Raw genomic sequence first — 17,310 nt, forward strand, 5'->3', positions numbered from 1 at the left:
CTACTCTTGCACCCCTCAAGTCTAGACCCTCAGGTCTCAGGTCTAGTCCCTCTCCTCTCCTCTCCTCCTCCTCCTCCTCCTCCTCCTCCTACCTCGGAGCGGCGGACCTCGTCACGTGTTTCTCTCGCTACATATTTTCCTGTAGGAGCGAACAGGATCAGTCTCATATCAGCACTTATCAGCGCAGGAACATCTGGAGATCCTCCGGTAGGAAGAGACTCTGCTGTCCTCCTGGACTCTCTGCTGTCCTCCTGGACTCTCTGCTGTCCCCCCTGGACTCTCTGCTGTCCCCCCTGGACTCTCTGCTGTCCCCCTGGACTCTCTGCTGTCCTCCTGGACTCTCTGCTGTCCCCCCTGGACTCTCTGCTGTCCCCCTGGACTCTCTGCTGTCCCCCCTGGACTCTCTGCTGTCCTCCTGGACTCTCTGCTGTCCCCCTGGACTCTCTGCTGTCCCCCTGGACTCTCTGCTGTCCCCCTGGAAAACCTCCATCAGCTCCGATCGGTGCGCAAAACTTTACGCGTCAAACTATTTGGAGACGTTCCGCTGCGCGCTGTCCCCTCCTGTCTCTGTCCCCTCCTGCCTGTCTGTCTGTCTGTCTGTCTGTCCTCCTGTCTGTCTGTCTGTCCTCCTGTCTGTTTGTCTGTCTGTCTGTCTGTCCCCCTGGACCAAAAACCTCCATCAGCTCCGATCGGTGCGTTAAACTATTTGGAGACGGTTAAACTTTACGCGTCAAACTATTTGGAGACGCTCCGCTATCCCATCCTGTCTGTCCTCCTGTCTGTCTGTCTGTCTGTCTGTCTGTCCTCCTGTCTGTCTGCTTGTCTGTCTGTCTGTCTGTAACTAAGTCTGTCCCGCTGCTCTGAGTCCTGGACTCTCGAGGAGCGGACTCTTTATCTCGGGCCTCCTTATCTGGTGAGATAAACACTGAGAGCTGTTCCTCTTATTAAACCAGAGTTATTATTATTATTATTATTATCATAATCTGACTATTGATAGAAAATATTCCTGCTGGATATTGAAGCTATCTGCTGTGTTTGATGTGGTTTCCCTTCTGATTTAATGATTTAATGATATAATGATTTAATGAGACTCTGCGGGGCTGCAGGAGGTCTCTGATACCTGCAGGGACACATTATTATTATTATTATTATTATTATTATTATTATTATTATTATTATTATTATTATTATAACATAATTTAATCCGTTCCATGTCAGTCACAGAGAAACAGGATTACACTTTATTTTACATGTGACTGTTCATTCAGTTCTACCAAATATGTTTTTATTTAATAATATTATTATTAATAATAATAACTTTATTTATATAGCACCTTTAAAAAAAACGAGTTACAAGATGCTGTACAACAGAAATAAAACACATCAAATAAAATAAACTGACAACAACAAAATCAAACCACAGAAAGAATGAGATTGTTGTTTTTCACACAATAAAACTTGATGAAATGATATTAATGAATTATTATAAAAGTGAATCTTTAATCTGTTTTATTGAAACTCTCTCTGATTATTCCAGGAGTTCCTCAGTGGTTTCTCTGTCAGAAGGGGGACAGGACTATCTCCAGAGGACCGGGACCAGTGGGACCAGTAAGATGTACCAGAGTCTGTCCCTGTCCTCCAGCGGGTCCCCGTACCACCACGACCCCGGGACCTACCTGCACCCGGCGGCCAGCTCCCCGGTCTACGTGCCGACCCCCCGGGTCCCGGCCATGCTGCCCTACCTGCAGACCTGCGACTCGGCCCACCAGAGCCCCGGGCTGGGCGGGCCCCACGGCTGGCCCCAGACCTCCGGGGACAGTTCCTGCTTCTCCCCCAGCAGCCCGCACCCTCCGCACGGCTTCTACTCCCACAGCCCGCCGGGCGGCGGGGCCCCGGGCCGGGAGCCGGCCTACCAGAGCCCGCTGGTCCTCGGGAACAGCTCCCGGGCCGCGGAGCAGTACGGAGGCGCCCTGGTGCGCTCCGTGGGGGGCTCCTACTCCTCCGGGCCCTACTCCGCCTACATGAGCCCCGAGATGGCCACGTCCTCCTGGACCCCGGGGCCCTTCGAGAGCGGCGTGATCAGCCTGCAGGGCCGCCACGGAGGCCTGTCCGGGAGGAGGTCCAGTCTGGGTGAGCAGGCCGGAACACTATAAATATACTATACTATAAACTAGAACCAACAGTAGCGATGAATTCAATATGTCCAGTATACTGTAAAAAATAATAATAAATAAGTTAAGAAATTACAGTCAAGAAATGTCAAATTACGTCAGAAATAGGTCATAAAATGAAAAATGAGGCCTGTATATCACAGTATTAGACACTTTTAATTACCGTAAATCAAAGAATAGCACAAAACTTTTACTTTTACTGTCATAAACTGAAGGAAACACACAGTTCTGCTGTAAAAAAATAATATTTTCATGTAAAATGAATGGATGAATACCATGATGTGTGAATGAATGACACAATTACCCTAAAAAATAACGGGAATATTCAGTATAAATTACAGGTTTTGCTGATATTTACATTTAAATGGGTTTTACTGCATTTTTTACGGATAAGTTCTGGCAACCACAGCTGCCGGTATTTTACCGTAAATTAAACAGGTTATTATATATTATTATTATTATTATTATTATTATTATTATTGTTATTGTTATTGTTATTATTATTATTATTATTATTATTATTAACAGTCCATAGAGACTCATTGTGATTTTATTTCCCAGCTACTCTGGAATCGGGTTTATAGTTTGTTTTTTACATGTTGACCATTTAAATTAATTTAAAATACTGAAATCAACCGTGAAATGTATTATTATTATTATTATTATTCTGAAAGAAAAAGAGACATAAAACATGAGCCGATATCAGTAGAGCACATTTTATGTATGAAAACATCAGGTTTAAACAGCAGCTGAGTCTGTTATTAAAATATTAAATCTTATAATCATACTGTGAACATTAAGTTTGATCTTTGCTCTCATTTAAGAGATTTCACATATTAAAAAAACGCAAAATCCTGTTTGGACTTTGGACTTTTGGATATTTATTGACTTATTGTTGGTTGTTGTTTGGAGACAGAGAGGTCGAGATGAGACTCTGAGAAAAAAAAATGTTTGTAGAAATTACAGTTAAACTGTCAAATACATCAGAAATAGATCGTAAAATTAAACATTGTATATATATATATATATATATATATATATATCACCGTAATAGACACTTTTAATTACCGTAAATCAAAGAATAGCATAAAACTTTAAATTCTGCTGTCATAAACTGTAGAAAACACAGTTTTACCATAAAAATATAACATTTTCATGTACAATTAATGTAGAAATACCTGAATGACACAATTATCCTAAAAATATCGGGATTATTCAGTATAAATTACAGTTTTTGCTGATATTTACATTTACATATTTACGGTGAAGTTCTGGCGACAACAGCTGATTTGACTGTAAATGAAACATTTTTTATTTTTTATTTTTTATTTTTTACAGTGCAGAGCTCCACGTGATTGATTCAGAGTCTCTAAAGGATCAATACACAAACCGATAAACAGCCTTTAATGTGTTAATGAATCCGGCAGCAACACAACATGTTGTTGTTGTTATTGTTGTTGTTGTTGAATCCACAAAGAGAACAACAATCAGAGCTCTTCTCACCTGTTAATGAGTCTGATCACATGTTATTGATCCGCTGATCAATTATTTCTGTCTGATGGTTCAACAGTCTCACTTTAATCTCATTTATTACAGTAACTGCTTCTGAATATCACTCAATATTATTATACATTTAAATTTAACATCATAAATCAGATTTAACATCTTGAAGTAATAATAGCAGCCAAACACGTCAGGAACCAGAAAATCTTTATTCTCATTATATTCATATTCATCTTTTCATTTCACTCAAGGGGAATTCAATTATAGATGTTTTTTCTCAATGTCTAAACAAATAGAAAAAGAAAATAATAGGATATATTTCTCTCACAGACTGAATATTCCCGTTATTTTTAGGGTAATTGTATCATTCATTCACACATCATGATATTTCTCCATTAACTTTACATCTAAATGTTATATTTTTACGGTAAAACTGTTTGTTTTTACAGTTTATGACAGTTTTATGCGATTCTTTGATTTACGGTGATTAAAAGTGTCTACTACGGTGATATACAATTTTTAATTTTACGCCCTATTTCTGATGTATTTTGACAGTTTTACTGTAATATATAGCATATATATATGACACAAGCAGGAAAAGAATCAGTAGCCGTTTTTATTTATGTACATAAATTAAATAGATATAATAAATAAATATAAAATAATAGGCTATATATGTGTGTCGCCCTATATAAATATATGTCATATTATACATAAATACAAGCAGGAGAAGAAACAACAGTAATAGTTGTAACAGTTAAAATATATTTATATTTTTAGTCATGAGCATTTAGACATAAATGTTCTGAAGAAACGAGGAGAGAGATTTAAAGATTTAACACCAAGAACGCTTCATTTTAATTATGTCTGACTTCTAATCAGAATCTTTGTGAAGGGAAAGCTGCATGTTTCTACCAGAAACATGAAATAATAAAGAGTTATTATGATGAGTGCTTCATCGTTATAGTACAGACATATATTAGTATTTTTGTCACCTAAAACATATGAAAGCTGAAGCTCCATGTCAGCCGATAATCAGATATTAGACGTTCAGTTTGGTGGAACATTAATGATTTAATAAATTAATGATTTAATGATTTAATGAATTAATGGATCGAACCGTTTAAAATAAACTGGTTCTTCAGTGAATCTAAAGTGTTTGATGTGTTTATTGCAGACATCAGTAATTGAACTTGTCTGGATGTGTTTAAATGTCCAAATTATTATGTTAAGTTGTTTTACTAATCATTTATTTGACTGAACACTGTAAAAAATGATTTACGGTGAAAAACTGCTAAACCACGACAGTAAAAGAAAGAAAATGATAAATGAGTTAATTCAGTTTCAGTAACATGTAAAAATCAGCCAAAACAGGATTTTTTACAGTTTACAAAAAATATACTGAAATATATATAAAGTCAAGTCAGTTTTATTTATTTAGATCGAAATCACAAATCACTGCTTTGCCTCAAAGGGCTTTTAAATATACAAGCCAACTGTTAAATGTACTAAACACCATATCTCTAACAGAAATATACTGTAATATTTAATGGTAAAATCTATAATTTATGCAGCATTTATAAAGTATTTTCTGGTCAATTATATGGCAGAACAGCGTTTCTTTTCATGGAAAAACTTTTTATTTATACGGTAAAATACACTGTAAAAATATGTTTAGAAATGACAGTAAAAAAAACTGTCAAATTGCATCAGAAATAGGGCGTGAAATAAAAATTCTATATCACCGTACTGGAGACTTTTAATTACCGTAAATCTAAGAATAGCACAACACTTTAACTTTTACTGTCATAAACTGTAGAAAACACACAGTTTTGCTGTTGACATATAACATTTTCATGTAAAATAATGCAGAAATAACATGATGTCACAATGACACAATTACCCCAAAAATATCAGGATTGAAATGTACTAAACACCATATCTCTAACAGAAATATACTGTCATATTTAATGGTAAAATCTTTAATTTATAAAGTATTTATAAAGTATTTTCTTGTCAATTATATGGCAGAACAGCGTTTCTTTTGATGGAAAAACTTTTTATTTATACAGTAAAATATGGAATAAAATGTCAATCTGAAACATGAAATCAACAGTGTTAATATCATTTTACCGTAATATTAGAAAAAGTTGCACCGTGTTTATTACGGTAAAGTTCTGCTGGTTTTTACCATAAAAACAACAGGTTTTTTTTTTTTTACAGTGTATCTGTCCCTCAGGACCCCTCCTCTCTCTCTCTGTCTCTAAATTGGGGGATTAGGAATTCGGGTAATTAATGTCGGGAGTCCGTCGTGTGTCAGATCTGATGAATGGGGGTTAGGGTTTAGGGTTGGGGGTCAGGTTGGGGGGTTTGATGGGGGTTAGGTTGGGGGGTTGGGGGTCCTGGATGGTTCAGGCTGATAACCTCCTGTAACAGTCCTACCTCAGTCTGTCTCCATGGTGATTCATTCCTCTGGTTTGATCTGGACCCCCATCAGACCAGACACGCCCACTTTAACCCTTTGATGCCCAGCATGGTCTACAGTCACCTCACAGAGATTTTATGTTCTTTATCTTTACAATAAATTATTTTCATCATTGAGTATTCCAGGTTTTCCTCAATTAGTTTGTTTTTGATCATCATACATCCTAATTTTATGTTTTCCTTTATTCATTTTTTGATAAAATCCCTTTTTGTGTCACTACTCTTCTAATGCACAACATGGGTCAAAAATGACCCATATCCATTTTTAATGATATCTCATTTACGGCTGAATGTTTCTATTATACGTCTTTGAAATAAATGTATTTTTATCATTTATTAGTCCAAGTATTCTGTTTAAGGAAAGTACAAATTATTATTATTATTATTATTATTATTATAGTATTAGGTCATTTAATTTTAAATCAAATTTGGATGAATGAGCCATTTTTGACCCATGTGTGTAAACTTGATGTAATAATACAAAAACGTTATTAAATAACAGTATTTTATTAAATAACATGAAATGAATGAGGGTCATTTGGACCCATGTTGTGCATTAGAAGGGGTCAATATGTTGAACATCAAAGGGTTAAAGAAATGTTTATTCCACAATAGAAACAGATGATATAGAATAGTTTTGCAGTCATATCGATCTGAATTTCCTCTTCATTCATAAAGTCTTGACAGGCGACATGCCACCATACACTGTAAAAAATGTTTGTAGAAATTACAGTAAAACTGTCACATTACATCAGAAATAAGGCGTAAAATTAAAAATGTAATATCACAGTAGTAGATGCTTGTAATAACCATAAATCAAGGAATAGTACAAAATGTTTAAACTGTAGAAAACAAACAGTTTTTTCATGTAAAATTAATGAAGAAATACCATAATGTCACAATGACACAATCACCCTAAAAATAAAGGCACTCAGTCTAAATTACAGTTTTTGCTGATTTTTAGTAGAAAACTGAAAAATTCTGGCAACCACAGCTGCAGGAATTTGACCTTAAATTAAACAGGTTTTTTTTTTTTTTTACAGTGAAACCAATAACTGAACTATGATAACCACAATAACTAAACTATGATAACAATAACTGGACTATGACAACAATAACTAAACTATTATAACCAATAACTAAACTGTGATAACCAATAACTGAACTATGATAACCAATAACTGAACTATGATAACCAATAACTGAACTATGATAACCAATAACTAAACTATGATAACCAATAACTGAACTATGATAACAATAACTACATTATGACAACAATAACTAAACTATAAAAACAATAACTAACTATGATAACAATAACAAAACTATAACAACAATAACTAAACTATGACAACAATAACTAAACTATGACAACAATAACTAAACTATGATAACAATAACTAAACTATAATAACCAATAACTAAACTATGATAACAATAACAAAACTATAACAACAATAACTAAACTATGACAACAATAACTAAACTATGATAACAATAACTACACTATGATAACAATAACTAAACTATGATAACAATAACTACACTATAACAACAATAACTAAACTATGATAACCAATAACTAAACTATGACAACAATAACTAAACTATGATAATAACTAAAATATGATAACCATAATAACTAAACTATGACAACAATAACTAAACTATGATAACAATAACTACACTATAACAACAATAACTAAACTATGATAACCAATAACTAAAATATGATAACCATAATAACTAAACTATGACAACAATAACTAAACTATGACAACAATAACTAAACTATGATAACAATAACTAAACTATGACAACCATAATAACTAAACTATGATAACCATAATAACTAAACTATGATAACCACAATAGCTAAACTATGATAACAATAACTCTGCCTCTTATTATAACTGTTTTAATTTTTTTCATGTGTTTTATCTGTTGCTGTTTGTTCTTCATTGTGTTGTAGCGTTATTTAATGGAAAGAATATGTTTTGGGTGAACCATTGTAAATGTAAACAAAGGATAAACTAAAGATGAGTTGATGTTCTAGTCTAACGAGTGTTTTCTGGTCCAGACCTGATCGATGACTTGGCCTCGGAGGGCAGAGAGTGCGTGAACTGCGGCTCGGTGTCGACGCCGCTGTGGCGCCGCGACGGGACGGGACACTACCTCTGCAACGCCTGCGGACTCTACCACAAGATGAACGGCATCAACAGGCCGCTCATCAAACCACAGAAACGCCTGGTAACCTTTCACCTTTAACCTTTGACCCTTTAACCCTTTAACCTTTAACCCTTTAACCTTTAACCTTTAACCCTTAACCTTTAACCCTTTAACCTTTAACCTTTAACCCTTAACCTTTACCCTTTAACCTTTAACCCTTTAGTCCTCCCTGGTCCACTGTAGACCCTGGTCCCCTGTAGACCATGGTCCTCTGTAGACCCTGGTCCCCTGTAGACCATGGTCCTCTGTAGACCCTGGTCCCCTGTAGACCCTGGTCCCCTGTAGACCCTGGTCCCCTGTAGACCATGGTCCTCTGTAGACCCTGGTCCCCTGTAGACCCTGGTCCCCTGTAGACCATGGTCCTCTGTAGACCCTGGTCCCCTGTAGACCCTGGTCCCCTGTAGACCCTGGTCCTCCTCAGGTCACAGAGGACCCAGGACATCAGACTGGTTTTAGGACATGGAGAAAACAATTATAGACAACTTTTTATTCACCTTTTAAGGCAACTCATGACCAACACATGACATATTATTTTCACATTTTTTTCATTATTATCGGTCAATTTTAGTTAAATATATATATATATATAGGAGGTGGATCGTTACTCACAAGCCCCTGGCTGAGGAACCAGAGGAACCAGAGGGTCGGCTGGTTTTAGGACATGTAGAAAAAAATTATTAGGCCTACCAACTTTTTTCACCTTTCAAGGCAACTCATGACCAACACATTGATATTTAATTTTCATATTTTTTCTACATGTCCTAACACCAGTCTGATGTCATTGATTGTAATCTTTTTTGATCTCAGGTTTGATCTTTTTCCTTTTTTTTGCTGACATGTTTTGAAAACATTGTTCATTTTTGAATAAGTTTCACTAAAAGTTGACATAATCTACTCTGTTCATTCCCATCAAGAAATTATTATTTCACTATTGAAAAAAATATTCAGGTTTTATTACTTTTTCTCTCTTGAATTGAGGCCTCATTTTGCATATTTGACTAAAATTGACCAATGATAATGAAAAAAAGATGAAAATTCTATATCAGTGTGTTGGTCATGAGTTGCCTTAAAAAGTGAAAAAAAGTGGTTGTTCATTTTTTTTCCACACGTCCTAAAACCAGTCTGATGTCATGGGGTCCTTTTAGACCACTGAGGAGGAGTTGATTTACAATATTTAAAAGTGTCTATTATGGTGATGTGCTTTTTTATTTTACACCTTATTTCTCAAGCATTTCGACAGTGTTTTACTGTAATTTCTAGAATATTTTTTACAGTGTAGCTGCCACCACTGAGGTCAGAGCAGTTAGAGAGTCTTTATTTAGTAAAATAAAGTGTTGTGTTGGTGCAGAGGGCCGGGTCAAGGCTTCTCCAGGATCTGTCCTGTCAGAGCCGCGTTACGTCTCCGTCCTCCGGCTGGTGGTTGGTTCTCAGGGTTTTATTTGTCTGCAGCGACCTTAACCTTGGACGGTTTTAGCCGAGGCTACGTGACTCTCTGCTGATGTTAGTGGCACCCAGGTGTGAGACAAACATAATAATAAATAATAATATGTCTGTAAAGGTTGTCCAACTCATGAATTATTAGAATTTTAGCATGTGGAGGGATAATTCATCATTGTTTTACTGGCATCCTGCAATTCATTCTGGAAGTTCAGGGAGGAGTTCTCACACTGTAGAGGTTCAACGAGACAAAGACGTGAAACTAGACGGAAAAAAAGGTCTAAAAACAACATAAAAACAGTAAATCTGAGGGAAATGATCTCGCTGCAGGGACAGATAATTTACCTTGACAAGATTTATTAAATTAAGATTATTAAATCTAGAAATAAGCATGTTGAACACTTAAAATGAGGAATGAACTCTTAAAACCAGATAAAGTAAAGCTGCCAGCAGTGATGAACTGGCCCGAGCAGAGTGACCTGATGATTATTTGGTTCTTACCAAGATAAAAAAAAAACTTTAGATTTAGAAGTGTTAGATCATTTATCTTGTTTTAAGAGTTAATTTCTTATTTTAAGTGTTCAACATGCTTATTTCTAGATTTAACCTCATTATTTTGACTCAGAATGTCAAGTCAAGTTAAAATTACAAGGATTTTTTATTGTATTTTTATTTTCTGGGCTGAAACTTGCTGCCACAGATATTAACTTAAGTTAAGTTTTAGTATTTGATTTTTTTTTTAAATTGCCAGATTTCCAGGACAAATAAATAAAATATGTTTATTCATAAGTGTAAGAAAAACATTGTGATCTGAAATCAGAGCTGAAACTTTGAGCTTTCGTATTAAAAAACATTTCAAATCTCCAGTAAAATATTCAAACAGAAGGAAAACAGACAACAGCTCAAGAACGATTTAATAAAGTAAATTATCTGTCCATGCAGAGATCATTTCCCTCAGATTTACTGTTTTTAAACACCTTTCTGCCGTGTGTGTGTCTGTCCTGTAACACACCAACCTGTTTCCTGTTTCCTGTCCTCCTGCAGCAGACCACGTCCCGGCGGGCCGGACTCTGCTGCACCAACTGCCACACCAGCACCACCACGCTGTGGAGACGCAGCGCCGAGGGCGAGCCGGTCTGCAACGCCTGTGGCCTCTACATGAAGCTGCACGGGGTAGGTCCTCCTAAACCTCACCGGGGACATCCCCCCCGGGGTAGGTCCTCCTAAACCTCACCGGGGACATCCCGCGGTAGGTCCTCCTAAACCTCACCGGGGACATCCCCCCCGGGGTAGGTCCTCCTAAACCTCGACGGGGACATCCCCCCCGGGGTAGGTCCTCCTAAACCTCACCGGGGACATCCCCCCCGGGGTAGGTCCTCCTAAACCTCACCGGGGACATCCCCCCCGGGGTAGGTCCTCCTAAACCTCACCGGGGACATCCCCCCTGGGGTAGGTCCTCTTAAACCTCACCGGGGACATCCCGCGGTAGGTCCTCCTAAACCTCACCGGGGACATCCCCCCTGGGGTAGGTCCTCTTAAACCTCACCTGGGACATCCCGGGGTAGGTCCTCCTAAACCTCACCGGGGACATCCCCCCCGGGGTAGGTCCTCCTAAACCTCACCGGGGACATCCCGGGGTAGGTCCTCCTAAACCTCACCAGGGACATCCCGGGGTAGGTCCTCCTAAACCTCACCTGGTCCTAGTGGAGCCCAGGCTTCATAGAACAGCTGTCAGCACTCAGAGCAGGAGAACTTAAAGCAGGGGTCTCAAACTGGCGGCCCGCAGGCCAATTGTTGCCCTAGTGACAATATTTTGTGGCCCCCACCTTGATATGAAAGTTTAATGTGAGTTTTATATGAATGGCACTTTACACCTTCAATTAATGTTTTTAGTAATTTTGTGGGGTTTTTTGGTAATTTTGTCTTTTTTATAATTTTGAGTCCTTTTTCAATAATTTTGTCTTTTTTATAATTTTATGTCTTTTTTAAATACTTTTGTGTCTTTTTTGGTAATTCTGTCTTTTTTTGGTAATTTTGTGTCTGTTTAAAATAATTTAGTTTTTTCTGTCATTTTGTGTCTTTTTGGGTCATGTTGTGTCTTTTTTTCAAATAATTTTGTGTCTTTTTTTAGTAATTTTGTGTCTTTTTTTGGTAATTCTGTGTATTTTTTTTGGTCATTTTTATACTGCCTCCAGCGGCCCCCAGGTAATTTGAGTTTTTAGACCCCTGACTTAAAGTTTCTTTATTCAATAAATACAGTGGAGATAATCCTCACAGAGTGAAAGAAAAGAGCTATAAAACTCCTGAATCAGAGCTGAGAACCTCACAAAGAAAAGTCTCTCCAGAGGAGGAACAACACGGAACCTATCTACACTTAAAAAGTGAATTAAATAAATCCTAATCTAAGAGGAGGGGAATACTTACTAAACTCTCAACAATTAAATAAAAACTCCTAGAAACAAAAGTGCGAGGAATAGCAAGTTCCAAAAAGGTGAAAACAAGACAAGCTGTGGCAAGAAGGAGATAACTGGCTGGAAACACACTGGACCAAGACAAGGAAACACAGACTATTGGAACACATGGAGGGAAGGGAGCACCAGGTGAACAGACTATTGAACACATGGAGGGAAGGGAGCACCAGGTGAACACAGACTATTGGAACACATGGAGGGAAGGGAGCACCAGGTGAACAGACTATTGAACACATGGAGGGAAGGGAGCACCAGGTGAACACAGACTATTGAACACATGGAGGGAAGGGAGCACCAGGTGAACACAGACTATTGGAACACATGGAGGGAAGGGAGCACCAGGTGAACACAGACTATTGGAACACATGGAGGGAAGGGAGCACCAGGTGAACAGACTATTGGAACACATGGAGGGAAGGGAGCACCAGGTGAACAGACTATTGGAACACATGGAGGGAAGGGAGCACCAGGTGAACAGACTATTGGAACACATGGAGGGAAGGGAGCACCAGGTGAACAGACTATTGAACACATGGAGGGAAGGGAGCACCAGGTGAACAGACTATTGGAACACATGGAGGGAAGGGAGCACCAGGTGAACAGACTATTGGAACACATGGAGGGAAGGGAGCACCAGGTGAACTATTGAACACATGGAGGGAAGGGAGCACCAGGTGAACACAGACTATTGGAACACATGGAGGGAAGGGAGCACCAGGTGAACAGACTATTGGAACACATGGAGGGAAGGGAGCACCAGGTGAACAGACTATTGGAACACATGGAGGGAAGGGAGCACCAGGTGAACAGACTATTGGAACACATGGAGGGAAGGGAGCACCAGGTGAACAGACTATTGAACACATGGAGGGAAGGGAGCACCAGGTGAACTATTGGAACACATGGAGGGAAGGGAGCACCAGGTGAACAGACTATTGGAACACATGGAGGGAAGGGAGCACCAGGTGAACTATTGGAACACATGGAGGGAAGGGAGCACCAGGTGAACACAGACTATTGGAACACATGGAGGGAAGGGAGCACCAGGTGAACTATTGGAACACATGGAGGGAAGGGAGCACCAGGTGAACACAGACTATTGGAACACATGGAGGGAAGGGAGCACCAGGTGAACACAAACTATTGGAACACATGGAGGGAAGGGAGCACCAGGTGAACACAATCAGTGATTGAGGGAGACAATCAGACAGATGACACACGGGGAACCCGGAAGTGACCCCAGAGGAGAGTTACTATTTCAAAATAAAACAGGAAATAACAAGACCAGAACAGAAAATAAGACTCAACCTCATAGAACAGCTCCTTTATCAAACTCCTGCTACAGCCGGAGCAGTGTATTATTTGCAGAGTAAAGCTTCCCAGGGCGTCGTGGCCGTTGTTATCAGGGCGGCGGCGTGGGAGGGAGCTGGTTGCCATGACAACGAGGCCTCTGGTTGGTCAGAGACTGGAGCTCCACCCACTAATATGTTCCTCTGTTTCCCTGCAGGTGCCCAGACCTTTGGCCATGAAGAAGGAGAGCATTCAGACCAGAAAACGCAAACCCAAGATGGCCAAGAATAAATCAGCCATAGGTACACTGTTACACTTATTGGCAGCAATTAACAAGTAACTTACTGTCATTATTACTTACAGTAGAACTACTGTATATTTATATACAGTACTGTTTTTTATACTGTAAAATAAAAAACAAACACTGTGATTTTAGTTTTATTTACAGTACTGGTTTCTTTATAGTAAGAATAAAAAAAACAGTTAAACATTGTGATTTTTAATGGTACTGTATATGATAATACGGCACAGTAAACAATGCTGTTAGTTTGATAAAAGTTTCATCATTATTTTTTATAGAAATAACTAGCGATTGCAAGTAATTACTCTATACGCTAAAGAAAATAATGTTAATACATTTACTGTTTTACAATTGATTTCCATGCTGTGTTTTATATTCAACACTTTACGTTCACGTTAATTATTTAAACAGCATTTGTATCGGACTGATTCTGATCAAAATTATGATAAAAATGTAAAAATACAGTAGTCTACTTTCCTTTTCATATTGTCTACTTTGTTTTTTCTACAGTAATGATTTAACTACTGTAATTTTGTCACGAGGACTGCTTTTTATTGTAAATTATAGAGCACTATACTGTAAAATTAAAACACAGTGATGAACTGTAAATAATAATACAGTAAATAACTGGAGATTTCACAGAGATTATCTATAGTGTAGATCCAATAAATGGAAAGAAGGTGAAGAAGGAAGCTTATAAAAGTGCTCACAAATTAAATTAAAAAGCACAAACCATTCTGAAAAGTGTCTGAATATATTATCATAAAATGTGAGGATGTATTTGACTGTTTCCTTTAGGATCCATCAGCTCTGAGACCAGCTCCCAGACCTCCCAGTCCATCTCAGAACACGCCTCCACCATAAAGAGTGAACCCAGCATGGCCCCGTCCCCCTTCGCTGGGCAGACCGTCACCTCCGCCACTCAGGTAAACCTCATCACAGGTGCATCTCAATGCATTAGAGTATCATAGGAAGTTTATTTATGTCACTAATTCAATTCATAATGGTGAAAAACACAAACAATAACTCCCAGGATTTATCCCACAGACCAGCTGAGTTCTTATTAACTCCACAGTCTCCTAACAGCCGTTCCTCCTTTAGGAGCTGTTGATACTCAGCAGCTCAGATAAAAGTTCATAGTTCATCACAGCTGATCAGCTCCAGGAGGTTCTTCTAGTCTGGATCTCTAGTTCTCTGTTTCCTCCATGGTCAGCCAAGTCAAGACAGCTTTCTATTGGTCGATGGCCGAACACTACAGACTCTATAAACTCTACAAACTCTACAGACTCTACAAACTCTACAAACTCTATAAACTCTATAAACTTTACAAACTCCACAAACTCTACAAACTCTACAAACTCTATAAACTCTATAAACTCTACAAACTCTACAAACATTATAAACTCTATAAACTCTACAATTTCTATAAACTCTACAAACTCTATAAACTCTATAAACTCTACAAACATTATAAACTCTACAAACTCTATAAACTCTACAAACACTACAAACTCTACAAACTCTACAAACACTACAAACTCTACAAACTCTATAAACTGTACAAACTCTATAAACTCTACAAACTCTATAAACTCTACAAACTCTACAAACTCTATAAACTCTACAAACTCTACAAACTCTACAAACTCTATAAACTCTATAAACTCTACAAACTCTATAAACTCTATAAACTCTACAAACTCTATAAACTCTATAAACTCTACAAACTCTATAAACTCTACAAACTCTATAAACTCTACAAACTCTACAGACTCTACAGACTCTATGAACTCTACAAACACTACAGACTCTATGAACTCTATGAACTCTATAAACTCTACAAACTCTACAAACTCTATAAACTCTATAAACTCTATAAACTCTACAAACTCTATAAACCCTACAAACTCTACAAACTCTATAAACTCTATAAACTCTACAAACTCTACAAACACTAAACACTACAACTCTACAAACTCTACAAACACTATAAACTCTATAAACACTACAAACTCTATAAACTCTATAAACACTACAAACTCTATAAACTCTACAAACTCTACAAACCCAAGATATCCCCAGTGACATCATCAGGCTAATCTTTTCAGACTTTAGAAAAAGTTTCGTCAACGTTATACAGTTTGAGCACTAACTCCAATAATAGGTCATATACAGTGTACATATTCTGAAAAATGGATAAAATGCATACAATTAATTCAACTTTATGAGCTTCACTCGTATTATTTGTTACATTTACAACTACGAAGATCTGATCAGTCCCAGAGTTCCTTCTTTCATGAGCACCTTCACCACATCTATGATCCATGTGACTGATATGTTCCCTTTTAACACATTAATGATTATTTATTATTAATTATTAATTATTATTTATTATTTACACGGTGGTGTAGTGGTTAGCGCTCTTGCCTCACAGCTAGAGGGTCGCCGGTTCGCCTCCCGCCTGCGGCTCTTCTGTGTGGAGTTCTCATGTTCTCCCCGTGTCAGCGTGGGTTCTCACCGTGTTCTCCGGCTTCCTCCCACAGTCCAAAGACATGCACTTAGGTTTAATTGGTGACCCTAAATTGCCCATAGGAGTGAATGAGAGTGTGATTGTCTGTCTCTATGTGTCAGCCCTGCGATAGTCTGGCGTCCTGTCCAGGGTGGACCCCGCCTCTCGCCCAATGGCAGCTGGGATCGGCTCCAGCCCCCGCGACCCGATTGCGGATAAACGGTTAATGGTAATGAATGATTATTTATGGACTAAATGTCTCTTTTCTCCCTGCAGACAGCGTCTCAGCTGGACAGCACAGTTCCAGACCACGTTGATATTAAATATGAGGATTATCCCTTCACCCCCTCCTCCATGGCCCCCCAGAACTCCTGGTGCGCTCTGTCTCAAGCCTGAGCAGCCAGGACCAGGACCAGGACCAGGACCACCTGGACCAGGACCAGGACCACCTGGACCAGGACCAGGACCACCAGGACCAGGACCAGGACCAGAAACACCAGAAACACCTCGCTGTGGTCATCCCTCCATCCTCAACTCATCCTCTCCACCTGGAGCTGTGGAGGACTGTTGGATCTATCTAGATAAGCAGCACTGGTTCTGGACCTGGACCTGGACCTGGACCTGGTTCTGGACCTGGACCTGGTTCTGGACCTGGACCTGGACTTGGTTCTAGACCTGGACCAGTACCTGGACCTGGTTCTAGACCTGGACCTACTCCAGCTTCACAAGGACTCAGGAGAGCTGGGCTAAGGAATAACTCCACAGCTGATCCAGAGCAGAGAACACACCTGGACTAGGACTAGACTCTGAGCCTGGCTCCACCAAACCACACCCAACAAACCACAACAAACCACACCTCCTCAGTCCAACAACAACAACAACAACAACAACAACAACTACCCATCATGAAAA

The 17,310-nt window shown here is 38.8% G+C and overlaps 1 protein-coding gene across 1 annotated transcript; it reads left to right on the forward strand.

Moving 5' to 3' along the window:
* Window positions 1-1,613: 1,613 nt before the first annotated feature.
* gata5 (GATA binding protein 5) lies at window positions 1,614-16,794 on the forward strand. The gene is made up of 6 exons (XM_059333807.1): window positions 1,614-2,130; window positions 8,242-8,411; window positions 10,872-11,000; window positions 13,806-13,890; window positions 14,688-14,815; window positions 16,675-16,794. Exons 1-6 carry the CDS (start codon window positions 1,614-1,616, stop codon window positions 16,792-16,794), a joined length of 1,149 nt encoding a protein of 382 aa, XP_059189790.1.
* Window positions 16,795-17,310: the final 516 nt, after the last annotated feature.

Source organism: Centropristis striata, chromosome 5 (genome assembly GCF_030273125.1).
Source record: "Centropristis striata isolate RG_2023a ecotype Rhode Island chromosome 5, C.striata_1.0, whole genome shotgun sequence".
Taxonomy (NCBI): Eukaryota; Metazoa; Chordata; class Actinopteri; order Perciformes; family Serranidae; genus Centropristis; species Centropristis striata.

What these genes read in the sequence shown, in the direction of transcription:
- gata5 (XM_059333807.1), top strand. Translation starts at nt 1,614, where the DNA reads ATGTACCAGAGTCTGTCCCTGTCCTCCAGCGGGTCCCCGTACCACCAC. An exon ending in TCAAACCACAGAAACGCCTG is followed by an intron (nt 8,412 to 10,871) that starts GTAACCTTTCAC and finishes GTCCTCCTGCAG; the next exon opens with CAGACCACGTCCCGGCGGGC. An exon ending in CAAGAATAAATCAGCCATAG is followed by an intron (nt 13,891 to 14,687) that starts GTACACTGTTAC and finishes TGTTTCCTTTAG; the next exon opens with GATCCATCAGCTCTGAGACC.